This window comes from Hippoglossus hippoglossus, chromosome 9, assembly GCF_009819705.1.
Source record: "Hippoglossus hippoglossus isolate fHipHip1 chromosome 9, fHipHip1.pri, whole genome shotgun sequence".
Taxonomy (NCBI): Eukaryota; Metazoa; Chordata; class Actinopteri; order Pleuronectiformes; family Pleuronectidae; genus Hippoglossus; species Hippoglossus hippoglossus.
This window is the reverse complement of record NC_047159.1, coordinates 25,016,924-25,038,192: the sequence shown is the minus strand read 5'-3', so window position 1 is coordinate 25,038,192 and position 21,269 is coordinate 25,016,924. Positions and strand designations below refer to the sequence as shown.

Below are 21,269 nucleotides of genomic sequence, written 5' to 3'. Positions count from 1 at the left end.
GCTTGTGTCCTACATGTGTAATTCGTAATATTGCAAAATGCAGAATTCGACTACAACAACAGGGTTGTCTTTGCTAACAGCTGCTTGTAATTGATCATCCTTGTTGCATTCTACACTGGTAGCCGAGGCTGATTAATGCCTGTTTTCTTCTGGAAGAGTGTGGTGGGATAGCAGCCTGAAGAACCAGCAAAGAGAATCGTTGTGACCAAAAAAAAAAACAATCAGCCAGCGGTTGTGAGTTCCTATGTTATTGTTCCCAAACATCTGTTTCTGCCCATCCAGACAAAAACGCTGCCCCCGCAGTTTCAAACTAAAACGGGGCCAGCAACATTTCCAAACTTACTACAGAGTGGTGTGAATGCCATGTATATCTGTAGTAGAGTTAATGCGTTTTCAAAGGAAAACTTAGTTGTGTGGAAGTAGCTTTTCACAAAGTAGACATTGTTTAACTTTGTTAAAATCCCAATGGCTTCAATTTCTAACAGCAGTGGGTCCTGATTCAGAATGTAAACCTTGGGAAAAGGAACACAATCCATTTTTCGGATGCAAGAAATGCTGACTGAGGCATTTGTATTGAGTTACTGGAGCCAGTGGAACAGAGGCTCACCGACCTTGGCTCTCGATAAGATAATGTTGGTCCAGAGCAGCAGAGCAGAGGGACACGGGACTTATTACATTAATGTTGGTCTCACCCAGAAAAACATTATGTCACTGCACAAAACTTGCTACAGGATAACAGATTTGATTTGACCTCAGTTTTGTGTTGGAAACACAGCGTTAGCATTCACAGGTCACTTTTCTTTTTTTATAGTTTTTGTTTCCCCCACATGTTATTATCTTGTTGTTACAAGTTATCATCTCATGGCCAAAAAAATAAACCAACAAGTCGTAGCCACAACTTATCTTGTGGCCACTTATTTTTGTCCCAGTTGTCACCAGGGGGTCTTCCTACTAAAACCTGTCTAACTCTACTTTGCTTCACTTTATGAGAATAAAATGAGGCACTCGTGATTTTCAGATGTTTTACTGTGGATATCTGGAGGTTTGGGGCGACACCTGCATGATTTCACAGGGGATATTTCACTCTAAAGGTGTCTCATTTTGTAAGGCGGAAATTGACTTTCATTTTACGGTGCTGTTAGACATGAGCGTCATTCAGTCCCATGAGAGTGAAAGATCAGCAGCTGCAAACAAAGTTGCTCAGTTTACCGTACATCAAAAATATGAACGCGTTCAATGAACAGGGCTCTTTTAGCACGTTCATGCACTGCTGGTTAACGTCAGTGATCCTTGTGGTTAGAGTGTGACATTACCCAATATTACCAATAACTTAGTTAGTAAATCAGATTACTATTCACCGTATTGGATCCACGTGCAGACTCGCTTTATGATAAATGTGGTACAAATGAACTCATGGTCTTCGAGATGGATTCTTCATTTGCACACGCTGCCTGTTATGTTGAAGAGCCCAGTTGAGCTTATTCTATGCTTTATCCACACCTGGGTCAATTTTGCCTCAAAATACTGTGTTTCTTTCGACCTCAGAGGTGATTCTTTGAATTTTTACTGCATAAGACAGCCAGCTGGAAGGAGATTCTGTGATTTTTGTCGAGAGATCTAAATGAATTTTGATTTTGTCCCAATGGTTTATCAGAAACAATACAGTGATTTTAAACACACCACTGAGGGTTACTGACATTATATATGTGAATGCTTTTATTCTGCCCTGATGAAGAACAAAATTCCTTGATATGCCCATTGATTTGGATCGGTACCAACATTTTATGGGTTTTGTCCTGACCCATACCATATCCTTCCATTAAGTTTCATGGTAAAATGTCTAGTAGTTTTTGCATAATCTTGCTAACTAACAAATATCACAAACAAAATGAAAATATAACCTCCTTGCTGAAGGTAATTAAGGCTACATCCACACTACTGCATTTCTGTTTGAACCTAAAACGATCTCTGTCCACACAGTCGTTGTGGCTCCACATATGTGATTGCTTTTATTCTGCCCTGATGAAGAACCATTTTTTTTTTATCTCTCTCCATCATCTCTATCCATTTATAATCAGATTATACTCGTCTTTTATGTAATTTAAACTGGTAAGTGAAGAATCATTTTTTTCCCTGGATATGATCGCTTCCCTAATTGTGACTAACTGGATTCCCCTTCTCACACCTGCAAGCAAAGAGTGTCAAAAAATGGAAATGTGTGCTTTATTATCGCTTCGCAGTGGCCTATGTTGCATCAAGAGCTTCCTGTCTGTGCGGTACACATCATCACACCCAGCTCTCACCTTCATCCTGGATATAAAAATGTCACTGTTATTGCGTCCATGATATTCTGTCACCGGAGTTGGTCGGACCCATGCGCTTTCTTCTTTGCTCAACGCATGGCCTATGGCTTCATATCACTATTCTTGTGCCTTGTTTAACTACTGTAAATGGTGAATGTTGTAAAGGACAGGTGGGGAGGAAAAAATAACTGAACAATTAATCATACTGACACACATTTAAAGGTATTAGTTGAAAAGTATTTAAGATTATAATATTGAATAGGCTGCAGAGCTTTTCTAGTGCTGAACATCTATGTTTGGTAATGCCAGGGCAGCTTTGTGGTATATTGTATCTATAATTATGGACATTTTGGATGTTTTCTGTACAGTAGAATTTGCAAATGTATATGCAGCCTTTTGGAAATAAATGTACAGTTGAAAGATCTCAACCTGTGTAGACGCCTATTATTTTGAATTGTGGAATTAAAATATCCATAATTTAATTTATGATTAACTACTGCAGTGCCTGTTTTACACCTGCCTGTTTGGAATGGACTGTTTGCCTGACCTGTGGTAATGCTTCAGAGCTACTTCAGAATTATTAGTATTATTCCTTACCATTAGTGAGTCTTTCTCAAACAGTTATAACTTTGTATTGTTTGTGTGCTGGACGTTGTGTGCAGAGCTTTTTATAAACAGACTATGGTCCAGAGTGAAGTTAGAAAACTGTTTGTTCATCCTACCTGGTTTATCTGCAAGATGTAATAGTCAGTGTTTCTCATTTAAAGAAAGAGAATTTGATTAAATCATGTGTGGTTTATATACAAGGTTGAATGATTTACTGAACTGCTGTTGTTTTTCATACATTGCATGTCGGTTATTTCCAAGGTCTGTTGGCAAGTGGCACAGTCTTCAGAGCGAGTTCCCAATTTTTCTAAATAAAAGCTCTGTATTTCAGCTCTGCGTAAAGCATTGCAGCAACAAAACAAACTTTGAAGATAAATTACCAAACAGGAAGTAACCATTATACCGTTGTTGCCATTATGGAGAATAGCACCCGTCGTGGGTCAGTCCGTCTCAGTCCGAAATGGTGAAATGAAAAAAATATTTAGAACATATTTTGACAGAGTTTGAACCAGTTTGACACAGCTGCATACCACTGCTGTAGTTTATCTGAGGACATATAAAAATACATCGTCTTTAAGCACAGTGCCCCACCTCCACTGACTGCTACAGAGCGCTGGTCACCTATTTATGAAACTTTTATTACAATTGCACATGTCGTTTGTCCAAATCCCACCAAATTTGACAACGCACTCCCCAGGACACTAAAACTCCACATGCTAAGGGTGAAGCGGATAAGTTGGACGGTTTACGAGATATGCGTTCCACATACAGACAAAAAGAAAGACAGACAAACTGACATGTTTGTAGAATTTGTAGGTAGATATTATTAACATGGGGTGGCTTATTATGTGACTGTAGAATTTGTAGGTAGATATTATTAACATGGGGTGGATTATTATGGGACTATTCTCATCACTCCCCACACAGAAACACTGAGACCAGCAGAACAGGGAGTCACAATAACAACTTCCTCTCAAATAAAATATATGTGCACACATAGTACAGATAATAAATATATTCATATTTTTCAGTACCTGCTGCAGTTCCAGAGGGCATCCTGTATCCTGTATTTTCTGTGGTTTACCTTGGCATCATTGCAGTGAAAGATAAAACTGTCCACAGTAAAAATCCTCTCTGTGAGTATTAAAAACCGCTGTGCTGTGTTTTGGCATCTAATAAGCCTCTGAAAACATGAACCTGTTCCTCCGAGTGGACTTCCAGGAGTACATTTCATTCTGCCACTGGTATATAAAACAATAGACCCCAGAAATATGCCCCCCGTGCTGTTTAAAACAGGGTTTTTTTCTGTTTAAATGTGGCCTATTGCACATAAGGGGCTTTACATAGAACTAATTAATTTGAAAGGACAAATTACTCATATGCATTAATTTTGTATAATTTAGAAGTATGAATACTCCCCGACTTAGGTAGAGGATGAATATATTATGAAATGCACAGGTGCAGAAGACTAAACAGTAAAAGCAAATGTAACCAAATTGGATGTCTTAGACAGAGATCTTACTTGACTGATTGTTAACAACACCGACAACGGACTTCTTTGGGACTTTCACCCAAAGAATAAGCAATACTACCAGGATAAACCTGACTGATCCCCGCAATTACACTAATCTCTTACAAGAGGGTTCCCCATAAATACACAGATCAGTCCACAAGTGAATACAGACGCGTGTTTCAATTATAAAATATAACAATGTTTATTTGGTCAGAAGTTCATTTTCTAAGACAATTCTTTATTATTCCTTTTCTATAAAAATGTATATTTCAATACCAGATACACACAGTTGGAAAAGTTTAAACCTAGAGAAGCATACACTACATATTATTAAGTTGAGGTAGGTCAAAACAACAAGGGCTATTGCAGAGCAAGTGGTCGCAACCTCACTGCAAACCACACCCTGCAAACAGCAAAGAAAAAGGAGCAAAAACATCTAAAGAAAGGTAAATCACACTAAAGAAACAAATGACTGAGGATTAAAGACACACTCCTGCAATATCCTATGCCGCCATCACTTCCACCACTCAACAACTCTGTGCTTTTAATTCATCTGTTCACATTACATAAATACCAACTTTACACCTTAAAACACACAGATTTGACTACTGTATTTCAAACACAAACCCTACACAAAGGCAAAGTGTAACCCACTTGTGTCCAGGTTACGATCTACTAGGTCCGATGAGGAGCAATTAAATGCAAAATGTAACTTTACTAACTTAAAGTGGCAGGTGATAATTCACAAGCATTTGGAAAAACATTTGTATGAAAATAAAATTGAGCCCTTTAAAATAAATCAGTCATTTTACGTCAGTCGTCTTTAAAGTCGGTTTCCTGTGATCAGTCTTGATACATTTTGTCAATCCACTGGTTCACTAATGACCGTGACTGTTCCTGTGACGATTCCTTAAAAGAGTGTGCACCCTTTATTAGTGTATGTAGCAGTCTAGCCACCCCCCTACCACCACAGGGAATACTCGATGGATCTCCTCTTCCAGGTGGAATCACGTTGGGAGGCTCGCCATCAATAAGAAAGGATCTTCAAAAGTTGTTCTCACTCTGTCCATAAGACCTGACCTGGTTTTGCAACAGGAATTTAAGAGTTTGTCTGATCCTTTTGTTTCACAACAATCATACTAAAGCATAACACTCACATAACATTAAGTTAAACATACTGTATAACACTTAATGATAATATGTTCAGGTCTTGCATTACACTCTAATTCAAGTTCAAGTCTCAATATATGAATCATAACCAGCATACATCAACACATTATAATGCTGATTAATCATGACTTCTTAATAGAACCATTATGACAAAAGTATTAAGTATCACCTTGATCTAGTATTAGGACAAACTATGATAACACAAGTGTTACCCATGGCTCTGTAATGCCCACTCTCTTGTGAGAGTACATCTTCAAAAATAACAGTACAATAATAATGAACATCAATATAATATTTTAACATCTTCTGTCAGCGTGTACTACTAACCAGTTAACACTGCCTTTATAACATGGACAAAATGTGTAACTAGAAAACAAAAGAGTTGCTTCAGTATCAGCTAAATTGCATGTAAGAGTGTTACTATTTCAATAGCATTATTGTCACCAAGCACTTACTGCTATAATTCACTGTCTGAATTGAACAACTATGCATTTCTCCATAGCATCTCTACAATAGGCAATACACATGCAGACTAGTAGCATGTGTACACACCAATCTACATTAGCTTCAGATGATTAGTTTACTGAGATCAGTGTAAAGACCCGGGACCCTCCGGGTTCTGGTCGTTCCGCTCCAGACTCTCAGTCAGCTGCACTCAAAGCTCCACCAACTTTAACAGACTTCCAGTGACTTGTCTCAACTCCACTCCCTACTCTGATCCCTCCCACACGAGCACGTTTCTTCTTTCACACACACACACACACACACACACACACACACACACACACACACACACACACACACACACACACACACTCTCACACACACACACACACACACACACACACACCATCGACCATGCAGGTGCGGAGTGATCTGTCAATCATGTTGAGCTGAAGGCGGGACATAACTAAACTATCAACTCTGAATGGCTGGAACTCTCACTACCTGCTGAATCTGCGAATCACGTTAAGCTGGAGGCGGGACATGATCAAACTGTCACTTCTGAGTGGCTGATCTCACTCTACCTATCGAGGCGTGATCCTTGAGCTACATTTTAACCCTTCATTGTAACTGGATTACAAAAGCAAACCAATAATAATAACCAACTATAAGGCAAGACAAGAGTGGTAGCATTTCATCTACAACAGAAATAATTCTCGGGGTGAATACACTTTAATTTAGGCATGACATCAGGTAATTTAATAAACAAACGTAAAGGGGTTACCTCGGCTGTCCGTAAATTCCCACGACCCCTAAAGTAGCATCGAATAGCTCTGCGCTCTCCGAGCCTGGCTCATCCCACCAATGACGCGCACACCCTGGACCGGCTGGGATCGTAGCGTGGGCCTGAAATACAGTGATCTTTAACAGCCTGCAACAAGCCACACAATGCACGCCACATACCTGAACCGGAAAGGGGGAGGAGAGCAACTTCACTCTATTTAGCACCGGTGTGAGACGCGTACACAACGGTGATTGGATAATTATGTACCTGAGGCACACAAGAAGAAAAAGTGCATCTCCTTGTTACCAGCCGGTTACACAAACAAACCAAAAACACGTGGTACGATTTGTTCACACAGCTCCAGAGGTGTGCAAAGAAGAACACTAAGAAAAATCCCCTGCAGAATAATGACAATGACGCAAGGTTCCATGTTGTTTTAATAGTCTGTTTTTGAATTTCATATAAGGTGTAACCACACTAAGTCATGACTCTCTGCCAGTCTTTAAAAGACTGCGCTTTATTATATAAATTCTTTGCAACATAGGTGAGAATTCAATATGATCTCTTATGGTTTTTAGATACTATACATCTGCTTGGAAGGCCCAAGATGTAAGATACTGGGTTCAACTCCAATTTCAAAAATAATAGTTTTTATATTTCAGATAGCACATTGGATCAGTACCTTTAAACTTTACAAGTGTTACGTTACCAATTTCTGTCTTGCATTTGAAGCCCATGATTGTAAGAGTAGTGATGAAGCGATGTTTATGATTGGGATTGCATTCTGTGTATGATCCTAAACCGTGTTAATAATTATATTATTATATGATAATTAGGTGATTTTTCATAAAATATAAAAGGCATCATGAAAAATTGTAAAAACAACATAAGACAATACAAAAAAGAAGCAAAAGAAATAAAAGAGTGAAAGTAACATTGCCGTGTAAGAAATGAGTAATTACTTGATTTAATAAAAGGCCGTGGCAAACATGAAAGTCTTCAGCATTGATTTAAATGAACTTAGATTCGCTGCGGACCTGGAAGCTTGTTGAATATATGTGGAGAATAAAAACTGAATGCTCCTGTAAAGTAACATAGTGTTAGAACAGACTTGAACAGACAATTTTTTTTAACCATTTGAAGCAACAGTTTGTTAAAAGGGGTCAATTAACATTGAGCTGTGTCACATATAATGCCTTATCAGCAAATGACACAAATATTTGTTAAACATTCAAATGTCATTATTGAATGATCAGAAAACAAGTCCTTCAGTTCACTAACGCCACTGTTACCCCACTGTCCAAAACCAGCATTAAACCACCCAGGCTGGAATTCAGGACTGTTCTAACACAGTCAGTTTAACTTCCCCTCGAGTCAAAACAGTAACCACCAGGTGTTATGGAACTTTTCTGGAAGCTGGTGAAAGGAGAACTCAGGCAGCAGCTGATGTCTTATGCAGAAGATTTTAATGTGGACTTGATGCATCAAGGAGACGAGAAGATAATATACAAACGCTAACAGAGTAACATGAGCAATTGTCACCCCCAAGTCTGAAGATGTCTTCCACAGTATCCCCATATATCTCCCTCTACTCACCCATTCTAACAGCACATACATGAAAGGCTAGAATTGCCATCACTCTATGTTACATGTAGGTGTTCGCATCCTATTGGATAGTTAACCCTAAAGCATGCATTCCTAAATCACATTGTGTCCTTACGTCTTGCCACTGATAAAATACGCAAAAGAGATAAAGTCGGTGAGAGTTGAAGTTGGTGCATCTCTCTCTGGCGCATCTGGGTTAGATATGAAAGTCCCTCAGCGTAGACACTACAATGAACTGTTGTCCTTTATCTATAACCTGACCTTGGGTACTGCTTAGAGAGGAGGGAGTATCTGTGGAATTAGACAGGCACTATTCTCCTGTACAGATATAATGTAATATACAATATACATAATATATAGTGGCATATACAGTAATGTGTGAGGATGGTCAAAAACTCCTCAACACCTGGCACAGTCGAACTGCGTAATCACAGCTCGCACTTAGAGTTATGCAATTCTTAAAAAACAGTTAGCCCGTCATAAATATCTCTCATATGAATACTGATATCATCTGGTATTTGGTAAATATAGACTTCCCACAGCAATCTTACGTTTTGGTCTCTGTTACTCCATAGGAAGGAACTAAGCCAGTCATCAACAGTAGGTCTCTCATTGAAAATAACACAGGAATCATTTGAATAGAATGCAACAATCAAAGTTATACAAATATTTCCACATAGAGGAACAAGATAAAGCTGTCCCTTGTTTGCCATGGAGACTGGACTATTGGCGGAAATGAGGACACCCTCTGTATATGGTTTGCACATCGATGGTCTGTATCACAAAACAAGCTTATATACAAATTATATTTAAATGTATGTTTTAATTTCATCTTACTTCACAGTGCAACTTGACTTTCAACAGCTTGGACAGAGATTGTGTTAAACAAGTCGCACCCAATGCTGCCTCCAGGCACTAGCTTCAAGTATAGATGGCTACAGTGGTCTGGTAAGATCCCTTCTTTCTAACTCTGCACCCCCCTGATTGTTTCTATTTTCAAACTTTGGCAATTGATCAGACTTCACACAGCTCCCTCTGGAGTCAAAAACTTGATATAAGCTATGTAGTGGTATTCTGCAAGACCTGTAAAGACATTAGAAAGAATTCCTATGTTACCCTTGAATAACACCACAGTGAAATTGCATATAGTATTTACACTAACTTAAAGAGGAAGGGGCATAACCACCCCTCTTACTCCATTACACAGATGGGGGGTTTTCTGAATCCTCTGCTAATGTAACTGTAAAACTTACCAAGCAAGCCCTGGAAGTTAGCTTACTAACCCATTTGACCTGATGAGTAATGCATCAGTAATGTTGTTCAGTCAAGGCTGCAGCAGTGTGTTAGATTATTCACACGAATAATGACTCATGACTTGAAAGTAAATGGGTGTGGGGAGAAGAGATCAACGCATTATAAAGAGTCACAGACTGATTCAAACAATGGAACCGTTCGTGTTCGTCACTATGAAACAGGTCTGAGGTCTGTTGTTTTAAAAGTTTTACAATAAAAGTTATTCATACAGTTTCTAATGGCAGTAAGCATATGCTTAATCTGCATTAGTATTATGAGAATGTATTCCTCTGTAAGATGTTCCTGGCCCAAAAAAGTTTGAAACCCCTGCTGTACTACTCTACTGCACATGTGCACAGCTGAGCTCACATTAACTCCAGGAACATGAGTGTGACTCTACCTCATGAGACACGTTTGCCTTCGCTCTCCTACTTTGCCCGATGACCAAGTTGATGGACTAAATATAATGTGTATTGTTTTATTGTAGGTTTATTAACTAGACAAGAAAGGCTAAAGATAAAGTTGCTTTTTTTATGGGTGATCCAACATTTTACTGGAGGAATATTTACTTTTTCCTCTAATCCTTCATCCTCATGCAGCCTCCACCTTTAATGCTTCATTAAATGCTCACTAACATGTAATTTTGCTTTTAAAAAGATGCTTAGGCTCTATACAGTGTGGCTGTTTGATACTGCCTTGACAGAGGTATAACAAACAAAGCACTTTGTTTAACTCAAGAGCACAAGCCCATCCCCTTCTCTTTTTAAAACATACAAGACAGTTTTTGGTTTCACATTTTCTACCCAATCTACTTTTGATGTCCACGATGTCCTGTTTACTTCCATGCAGGTTCAATTTCCCATTTGCACAATTTGAGGTGAGGAGGGTAAACTGAGTTAATGTGGGGTTATCTTTAACTCTATACCCCACAGCACTGCTGTCAAAACGATTCAGCATGCTGCTTCCACTCAGTACTCAGTAAGAGAAGAAAATAAATTTGATTTTCTGTATCATCAAAACAAATCTTGACCTTGGTGCAACAGTAGAGCAGAAAACACCACAGCTTATCTCAATGCAAAATTCATGTCTTAACCTTGGGAAAAAAAAGGTGCCTCAGACGCTGCTGCCTCCTCCCTTGCCTTATCATCAAAAACACAAGTTCCAGCAGAGTGCAGGGGTAAACGGTGCAGAAATCCTTCCACGTGCAGTACACTCTGAATGATTGAAGAAATAAAATAAATACAAACAGACATGTGGTGTCAAATTTAGCATAGGTGATGTTAATGAGCTGTGGTGCACAGAAGAAGCCTGCAGTCTTTATTGAAACCATCAGTCACCAAATTATGAGTCTAACCTTTGAGTCTGCAACAGCACCATCAGGTCCTCATCATTCTCTCCAACCTCCAGCTCCAAGTTAGAGCTCCTGAAGTTCACACCCACACTTTCAGGATCACCGTGTGTTGTTCTGTTTGCATTATATGCTGCATATCCCAGCAGAACACGCAGGGTTGAATCCACCCGTTTCCTGTTTGGCTCCATATCTGTGAGCTGCAGACAACTGCTCATTAGATAATGTTAAAGTAGCATATGCAGGAGAATGAGGTTTGCTACAAACTGTGATAATGCCCGACTTCATGCAGTTTGTGATGAGAGGCTTTGAACAACAGTTTGTTTTCCCCATTATCTTGAAGGGCCTCACAGCATAAGCGACCACTTAGTACTGCTGTTCATTTTACATCAGTAACTGTGATCCTGTCCTCATTCAGCTCAAAAACTCTGTTACTTTTATATACATATTCTGCAATGAGAAATGAACCGTGGCCAGAGTAAGAGATGGAGCTGTTGCTTCTCTTGAGAAGTGCAAGCAGTATTACTCAGATGCGTTGTATCCAAACAAAAAAGATAAAATCCTGTGCAAGGTAGTAATGCACTGGGGCCTATCCCAGCATGCATTGGGCGATGGCTATAGGTAAACCCTGGATATTCTATTACTGAGCTAACGTATAACGCTGTTCAGACCTGGTATTAACATCTGTCCTGAGTGATCTGATCACAAGTGGCCGGCATTAAGTTCAGGTCTGACCATTCACTGTATATAAAAAGTGAACGCAGCTTCTGGCTCCAAAAGATGAAGCCTATGCAGAAGTGCTTGAAAGTGTAATACCGCGGAGATCTGGTAGGGGCTGGCTCGAGTTGGCTCCAAGAAATCTCTGGCTCCTTAGACTGCCATTCAAAAGACGCCGACCTCTCCCATGAAATACTCATTACTGAAACGTTTTCCCCGGGGGATTACGGTCTCATTCGCTAGACACTCTCCTTCTTATCAGAGATCTGGTGGTCCATCTTAAAATAATATCGTAATTATTAAATTTTAGGTTTGGGGGCGTGTCTGTTTAATTGACACACAGACTCTCAGATGATTGACAGGCAGCAGTTGAGACTAGAGAGAGATTTACTGGAGGAAAACTGGAGCTTTATTTACATCGTGTTCACTCAGTTCTCTGACATTTACTTGTCATTGTCATTGTCATTCTTGCCATTATAAGTTGATGGACAAGAATTTACATTTTTACTGTTTGTTTTCGTTAGTTGTGAGTTCACCAGGATTAAAGCTTGTTCTTCAGTAACAGACTCAGAGGAGCTGATATCCAGTTTGTTCAGTAAGTAAACCCTTGTTCTCTTAAAGTTTTAGACTCTTTAGCTTCACATGCGTTCACAATGCACCACAAAAGTTACTGTGTGTTTCTATGTGTTCTGACTGAAGGACAGGAAACTGTTTGCATGCTAGTTACTGCCCCAGTGAATGTGAATTACGATGCTAACCAAGCTAGCTAGTTAGCCTACCAGTTCCCTCAGGGCTTCTAACCTGTGTTTACCAGGTGTTTAATTTAAGCTTGATTCAACCAACATTAACATGGTGACCTTTATTTTGTTTCTGCCACATGTGACTCAGTTTAAATTATGTGAGCTGCAATAATGTGAGATCTATTTCGATCTCACTCAGACCGTCACCACAGTCTTTACCTTGAATGATGCCCTCATCTCCCTATCCTCGAGACCATATATCAACAATGTCACGTGAGTGACCTTAGGGTCGCCGCCCATAAAGCTCCCCGGTGAGCACGGCCGCCTCCTCTTTGCTTCACTCGCCTCATCCGAGACCGGCAGGTAAGTGATATATTTTGGGACTCCACTTTTATCAATCCGCCACTTTTGTGCAGGCGCCTTGTGTCCCTGAGGATTGTATGTGGTTTTCCCCTTTTCTAATAGCGAGGCAGAGGGTTACACTGCATGTGTTAAACTCTGCTCTTTGTTTCAGGCAGCTTAATTTGCTGCACCTGGTACTAACTACTCTTGCTTGCAGCTTCGGGTAAGTGTTGTTTATCCCACGCTGTTTGTTTCCATAAAGAGTTTTTTCTCTTACAGGAGTGAGTATAAAAGTTTGGAAGCGTGATCACTAAATCATCTCTTCCTAAAGACAGATCGGGGGTTGCCCCCCACACCCCACACCCCACACCCCACACCCCGTAACTCGCTGTCCGCAGTGAGTGGGGTTTCTCCAACCCCTCCTCGTGCGTTCGCGCACAGTGAGGAGTGGAGGTGAGTTTTAAGTCAACCTTTTCACGTTTATTTGCCTTTCAAAAATAAATAAACAGTATTTCAGGCCAGGTAGTTTAGTCAGCTTAGTTATCACCTTTTGTTAGGTGCTAATTTTGTTTCCCTTAAACCCTGTTCGCAGTGGCTGGACTTTTATTCTCTCTCCACCCCCCCCCCCCCCTTTTTTTTCTGCCATTGCAGGCATACAGTGGGCATTTTCAGGTGAATTACATTTATTTCACCCCTTCCTTCGTTTTATGTGATTGTGGCCAGTTGTGATCAGCCTGTTTATTAGATCCCCTTTATCAGCTATCCGTAGCTGCTGGGCGCTATTGTTTATCTATTTATTTATTTATTCTTAAATCACAAAAGTGACACAGAAATGTCCTCACATTTGTGCCGTTATTGCCGGGGTATCATGGATCCCCGTGATGGCCACCGGGAATGCCCTACTTGTTTGGGCATGGCACATTTGATGGAGGATATTGAGAACCCCTGTGCGGCAGCAGTGGAACTGCCTGTGGAGGAGTGTGTTAAAAGAGCCAGATGGGTGGAGCAGTCTGTTCGTGCTGGGGCCGTGCAGCCTCTACCAGCCCAACTAAATGAAAGGGGACACACCTCAAGGAAAGCCCCCCGAAAACGTAGGTATGAGCACACCCCTGTTCGCAGGCGGGACTCAGGCAAGAAACAGGCTCCCAAATCTTCACAGAACCCAGCTGGTCAGCAGGATGACACTCAGCTGCAAATCCTAGCTGCCATACGTGGTCTGTCAGAGAGGTTGGGTAGAGTTGAGGCCCAGTACCCGGCCACAACAGCTAGGGCATCGGGGCATGGGCACTCAAAGGAATCCTCCCCGGACAGGTTACCCTCCTATCAGGAGGAGAATGTGGTTCACCCTGACATTCTCTCTCTCTATGCTCAAAATTCCCGTTTTGAAAGTGATGAGCAGTCTGATGGTGCTGCTGGGCTAGAGCAGCCTAAATGCACACAATTTGAGGGGGCGTCCAACCTCAGCAACATGGGTGACAGTGAGCCTTCACCCATGGACATCATCTCAAAGGTTTCAAGTGCGGCAAAAATTGTGGGGCTCAATGTTCCAACTGAGGCTCCTGCTCCAGTGAATGGGATTTGGGCCGGCATCACTCAGTCCCAGCTGAGGTACTGTACCTGTGGCTGGTGACTATTTGCACATGCTCAAGAAAGCATGGAACATCCCTAGTGGTGCACCTCAGTTCAATGCAGGTTGCCGGAGACTGGCTAAGATACAGTATGCTCTTGAAACCGGAATGGGGGATAAGCCTCCAGTTGAGCGGGAGATGGCAGCCTTAACATCTCTGGGTCCAGAGCGGGTAACCGCCAATCCACACTGTCCACTGAAAAAGTGTGATAAGTCGGACCGACTGGTGTGTCGGATTTATAATGCAGCCACACGAGCAGCCCATTCGGGCAATGCACTCGCCATTTTATTGGCAGCTCTTAGGAGAACAGCCAACCTAGAGGACCAGGACACCATGAGCCTGATAGACTCTGGCCTTGTCACTCATTCACAACTTACAAGGGACATTGGTGCAGCTATGTCATCTGCCATGATGTCACGGAGGCAGATCTGGTTGGCACAGACAACTCTTCCCGAGAATATCAGGAAAGAACTGACCAATATGCCACGTTTTTCATCCTGACTCCCAGGGTGTGTTAGATAAGGCTGAACAGTCTCGGCGTACCAGAGAGTCTGTACAGCGCACGTTCAGAGGGGCTGTGACTACCAGGTATAAACTTAGGGGCTCCCAGCCTCCCCACCAATCATCATCCTGGGCTCGTAAGGAGCCATGGGTGTATGGCAGGCGACAGGCTACAGGATTTACAGCCTCTGGTGACTCCAAACAGCCTTCACAACGTCGACGTGGGCCCCATCCCCGTTTTTCGGCTAGAGATGCACCCCAGAGGAAGCGCCCCCCCAGAGGTTCAGGACCTCAGGGCGGTACTGCCTAGGGGTGGGGGGACACCCGCCGAATTTCATTCTCAGCTATGCCTGGGCAGCTGGGAAGAAACTGTGTCAGACCCATGGGTGCTTGCTACAGTATCAAAGGGATACAGAATTCAGTTTCGGCGGCGCCCCCCCCCCCTTTACTCCAGGCTCCGCATGACGATGGTCAGGGACCCAGTCCAGGCTCAAATCCTGACACAGGAAATTTTAACCCTTCTGCTGAAGGATGCAATTATGAAAGTAGATCCAGACGAACAGCTCACTGGCTTCTACTCCACGTATTTCCTCGTGCCGAAAAAAGAGGGCGGAATATGTCCCATCTTGGACCTAAGGCGATTAAACCTTAGTACAAAGGTACTTCCTTTCAAGATGCTGACCACGGGTCAGATCTTAGAATCTATCGAAAAAGGGGAGTGGTTCACCTCGATAGACCTGGAAGACGCGTACTTCCATGTGCCCATCTGTCCAAACCACAGACGTTTTGCATTCCAGGGGCAAGCCTATCAGTTCAAGGTCCTGCCATTTGGCCTTTCCCTCTCACCACGGGTGTTCACCAGAGTGGTTGGGGCTGCCTTGTCTCCTCTCCAGATGTCAGGAATAAAAATCCTTCCCTACCTGGGTGACTGGCTGATTTGTGCTCCATCTCTTGGCCAAGTTGTAAAGGATACCCAGAGGGTGATCTCGCATATACGGTCCTTGGGTTTCAAGGTAAATGTGACAAAAAAAGCAACCTGAGCCAAGGCAGCAGGTGACTTTTCTGGGACTTTGTTTGAATTCCCTTAGGATGTCTGCATCCCTCACCTCTCAGAGGGTGAGGAGGATTCTAGCCTTCCTGGAACGATTCCGTCTCGGCTGGCAGCTAGAATTTATCAATTTTCAGAGGATGCTGGGGATGATTTCAGCCGCAGCAGCCGTTGTTCCTCTGGGCCTCCTCAGGGCCCGGCCAATGCAGAGGTGGTTGAATGCCTTCAAGCTCGACCCGAAGCTGGACAGACACGTGAAACTTTGTGTGACACGTGCATGTCTCCAAGCCTTACGCCCATGGGCGGACCGGGTGCTCCTGCACCAAGGAGTCCCCCTCGGGAACATTCCATCGAGGAGGACAGTGGTGATGACAGATGCTTCCCTCACAGGTTGGGGGGCAGTCTGGGAAGGCAGGATGGTGCGCGATGGTAGCCCCCAGGTGGCCAGGGAGGCATTGGTTCCCAACACTCCTTCGCCTGGTTCACGGTCAACCATGGGCCCTGCCAGTCAGGGCAGACCTCCTCTCACAGGCAGAAGGTCAGATATGGCACCCCAGATCAGGCATCCTGCAGCTTTGGGGTTGGCCCCTTCTCAGTACCTCTCTCAGGGGTTAGATGAGGCTGTCCTGAGGACCATAGACAATGCCCAGGCTCCCTCCACTCGGGCTAACTATGGCCAAAAATGGAGGGTGTTTTCTACATGGTGTCACAACAGACAGGAAAATCCAGCCACTTGTCCTATTGAGCTGGTTCTCCGCTTCCTTCAGTCACTTTTGGACTCGAACAGGGCGCCCAGCACCATTAAGGTATACACTGCCGCAATTTCTTTCTTCCATGAGACAGTGGGAGATGTTACAGTTGGGAGACATCCTCTAGTGTCTCAGTTCATTAAAGGAGCATACCGCCTGCGACCAAGCAGGGCTCCCAGGGCTCCATCGTGGGAATTCCCCTTGGTATTACGGTCCCTGATGCAGTCTCCCTTTGAACCCATAGGGCAATCCAGCCTTAAGTCTCTATCTCACAAAACAGCTTTCCTCCTGGCTATATGCTCTGCCAAAAGGGTGAGAGAATTGCATGCTCTGTCTATAAGTGACGATTGTTTAAGATGGAGGGCAGGTGACTCAGGTGTGTCTCTCTGGCCAAACCCCTCATTTTTGCCAAAAGTCATAAACCCTCAGATGGTAAATCAGGTGGTTGAGATCAGCACTTTGGTTGAGATCAACCTGATCCGGCTCTACTGCAGGAGGAAGCCGGCCTGCCTACTTTGTGCCCAGTAAGGGCACTGAAGGCTCATATTGCACGCACAAAGTCTCTGAGGGGCTCACACTCTCAGTTGTCTGTTTTGGTGGTAAAAAAGTCGGCCACGCTGTGTCTAAACAGTGTTTGTCCCATTGGATCGCTAACACTATCACTGAGGCCTATTCTGGACAGAACCTACCAGTCCCAGATTCCTTGGTAGCTCATTCCACCAGGGGTGTGGCCACTTCCTGGGCTGCCTTGAAGGGGGTCCCTCTTTCAGAAATCTGTGCAGCAGCAACATGGAGTGCTCCCTGCACGTTTTCTAGGTTCTACAGGATCAACGTGGCTTCCCCCACACCATTGGCTTCCGCGGTGCTGCTCTCAGCTGCTGGGCGAGGATGGGAGGCGGTGAAGTCCTCTGTTCATCGCGACCCTGATGATACTCGTCATCCAAGGTAAAGACCGTGGTGACGGTCTGAGTGAGTTATGACTATAACTATGGATCTATGAGACCGAACGATGACTGTCACCCTCTCTTGTCACTCAGAACGGGCTGAGGCGTTCAGACAAGGAGGAGGCGGCCGCGCTCACTGGGGAGCTTTATGGGCGGCGAGCCCCCTAAGGTCACTCACGTGACATTGTTGATATATGGTCTCGAGGATAGGGAGATGAGGGCATCATTCAAGGTAAAGGCCGTGGTGACGGTCATCGTTCGGTCTCATAGATCCATAGTTATTGTCATAACTTATGTTACCACCACCTCTAAAACAGCAGAAATTAAGTAAAAGGTCAGAAACTGAACCTGAGAATATAGAGAATCAAACTGACTGTTTTACTGACATCTCATGAGAGGAAACTGAACTGAAGGTGGTTTATAACTTCATCATCACATCTCATCAAAGAATTAAGGATGTTGTTATCTAGTCTCTCTTCTCCACATCCTGAAAAATGGCACCAAATATTCTGCTCCATACCACAGGTCTCTCTTCTGTTGACACCAGTCATCAGATCGTTGGATGAGTTCCAGTTGTTTCACTTCCTCATCTTCAACTTCAGCTTCAGTCCTTCAGCCTCTGGTAGATCAGAGAAATTGAAAAATAAAGTTGGTAACAATCAGACATTAGCACATAAAATCAGATTAAAGTAGAAATAAAGACCCTGACACCAAGAAATCCAACAACCACAGCCCAGGATAAATCATAACACTGAATCTAATGTAGTAGACTAGCACTCAAGGATTTCTGTTGACTGCATCTATTCATTTGTTTTAACAAGGTTAGCTGAGTACACAGGCTCATTTTTACTCAAGAAAATCTATGAAGGAAATAAAGTAGCTTCAGAAAAAAGCTTCAGATAAATGGAATGGTAATGTAATGTAGTCAAACCAAACCTGTTTAGCACAAGCGCCACTGACGTAGGACCAGGACGTACTGCGTAGTGTGTAGTGGGCGTGGTGTAGTGGGCGTATTAAATAGACCCGCGTCACACCCACAGGTCTCATAGGACTTCTAGCAGCGCACCGGTCTGAAACAGGAGCTCCGGTGAATCCAGTAAAAACAATTTTGCGCGCTATTCGTTTTGGGACGAGTCTGTTCAAACCTGTGGATTTTCACCTTTATGACAAAACATGACCTTCATCAGCACAGTAAGTCTTATTTCTGCTCTTTAACAGCGTAGTGCACAGAAGCTGCTGCCGACTCACAAGCGTCCGAACTTTTCTCCTCACGTGTTGTTAGTTTCTTTTCGCTCTCTCTCTCTCTCTCTCTCTCTCTGTCTGTCTGTCCAGAGTGTGTTGTTATCTGTTGTGTTTGGTGACCTGTCATGTGGATTATGAGTTGGTGTTAAAATGAGGTTTCCCGTCACAGAGCTCTTGTCAGAAAGTCTCGCAGCTCCGTCACATTCACTGAGACTCAGGTGCGACATTCCTCGTCTTCCTCAGAAAACACACAGCTGAAGCTAACTCCGTCATTAAACACACACATGAAGCTACTCCTGCTCGGTGCTAATGAATAAAACGCAACCATCAACTTTTTACGCTCAAGCTGTGAACCGGTGCGTTTCCCAGTCTCTGCTGGAGAGTTGGTTATTTGGAAGCGCACCTTCAAGTTTAAAGAGAGGTGCTGCTGTTTCGACTGAATTAAATGGAGCCGATTTATGGTTTGGTTCCTAAAGCTTCAGAAGAGGTGCTGAATGTTTTCGCGGCGCTGTCTCGTGTATTCTGTTAAAAGTGGAGTAAATCCATTGTTTTTGAATGGAGTTCTGTGATCCTACCTGTCAGAGGTTTAACAAACTTATTCAGCGGTAGGGAGCTTACTTTTTACTGTTAGCAGTATAAGCAGATTTAGTTTGGATGATCAAGTTGAGGGGAAGGGGCTAGGGAATGTATTATGCCAATGAGTGTCTTCACTAAGTACAAACGTGTGTGTGTGTGTGTGTGTGTGTGTGTGTGTGTGTGTGTGTGTGTGTGTGTGTGTGTGTGTGTGTGTGTGTGTGTGTGTGTGTGCGCAGTCTATGGTTGCCACAGGTGTATTCATGTGCCGGAAGATGCCCTTGATCATGTGATCTTCAACAAATAGAGCTGTGTGGCTCATGTTGGGAAATAATGGGTGTGGAATCCAATCTGGTCTATGCAAACTTACCTTATTTGGTTATTCCTTCAGCCTGTACCAGGTATTGTCTGTATTTGGGCTCCTCCTGTTTGTGTTCAGCTCTTTTTTTTTTGGTGTATTTTTTCCTTACATGTGAGACCAGTAAGTTTAAACGTTATTCCTTCAGTCAGCAGTGGGTATTTCTCTCAGCACCACCGGATCTCTGTGGTGAAGTCTGACTCTAAGCCTGACTTAAGGAAATCATCTTGTCCAAACATCTCCTCCTACTTCGTGCCAAAAGTATGTGGCCTGATCTGAGCTGGATTTATTTCATTGGCCGAGCGGTTAGAGGAAATGTTTCATCATCTCACCATTAAACAAGGACGTCCTTAGAGAAACATGACTCATTATTTTTCTTTTTTGCATTTATATTTGAGGTGTATAAATACTTTGAATTACTGCGTACAAGTTTTTGTTCCTATATGAGTAGGACTGATGTTTTCATTTTATACAAATATATAAATGATTTACCCACAGGAAGAAAAAGAGGAAAAATCTCCATTAAGCCATTTATGCCTTTTATATAAATGTGGTGTTGTAAAAGTGTCATCTTTTTTTATAATATTAACAAAGGAAATGGTTATGATTGCACACAGAAATTATTTGTGTGATCAAATATTCTGCTTTATTTTCTTAATTAACTGATGTTTAATTTATAAAATGTCACAACGGTTATGCCCATCTGAGTTTCTGAGAGTCCCATGATGATGCATTACAAATTGCTCATGGAAAGGTTAGGGCAGCAGCTAATGATTTTATTATCAGTCAGTCTGTTAGTAATTAAGATTTGATGGACTCATTGTTTGCTTTATAAAATGTCCTGTGTAATGATCAGAAGTAAAACGATGCCATTTCTGTCGTCATCTGTCAGAGTTTTTCCGTGTTGGTCCTGCTCCTCTCAACCACTGGGGTGTTTCCGCGGCCCGGCATTGACTTTGGAAGCAGGACACAGCGGGATGTCCACTGCACAGGAAATCTGCAGTACCCGAACGGCAACAATTGCTGCTTGAACTGTCCAGCTGGTAAGTCACATGGAGCAGAGTTTGATTTATTCCACTGAAGTTCTGTTATCGACTTGAATCAGAAATCCATCAGAGGAGCTATGGAGCTATTATTAAACTGAAATAACAGGTTCTGTTAAATGTTGACAGCTCAGTTAAGAAGCTAATTAAAGATATTTTTGTTTTATGTGTGTTAGGTATGCATGTGACATCACACTGCATCAAAACCGGAGAGAGGGGGCAGTGTCAGGAATGCGACTACGAGACATACACTGAGCATCCCAATCACCTAAATCAGTGTCTCAAGTGCACAAAGTGTCGCCTAGGTAATTCTGCTTG

General features: G+C 42.7%; 1 protein-coding gene and 1 long non-coding RNA gene across 2 annotated transcripts in view; one reads left to right on the top strand and one right to left on the bottom strand.

Moving 5' to 3' along the window:
• Window positions 1-286: 286 nt before the first annotated feature.
• Window positions 287-18,877, bottom strand: LOC117768559. Its single transcript, XR_004615080.1, has 3 exons — window positions 18,867-18,877; window positions 17,812-17,814; window positions 287-423 (listed from the first exon to the last, which is right to left on the bottom strand). It is a non-coding gene; the product is annotated as an uncharacterized LOC117768559 (long non-coding RNA).
• The window catches only part of LOC117768557 (tumor necrosis factor receptor superfamily member 10B-like), a 26,350-nt gene continuing 23,903 nt past the window's right edge, over window positions 18,823-21,269 (top strand). The window contains exons 1-3 of the mRNA XM_034597038.1: window positions 18,823-18,926; window positions 20,801-20,951; window positions 21,128-21,256. Coding sequence (XP_034452929.1) covers window positions 18,909-18,926; window positions 20,801-20,951; window positions 21,128-21,256 — 298 coding nt within the window. The 5' untranslated portion in view covers window positions 18,823-18,908. The remainder of the gene's footprint in view (window positions 18,927-20,800; window positions 20,952-21,127; window positions 21,257-21,269) is intronic.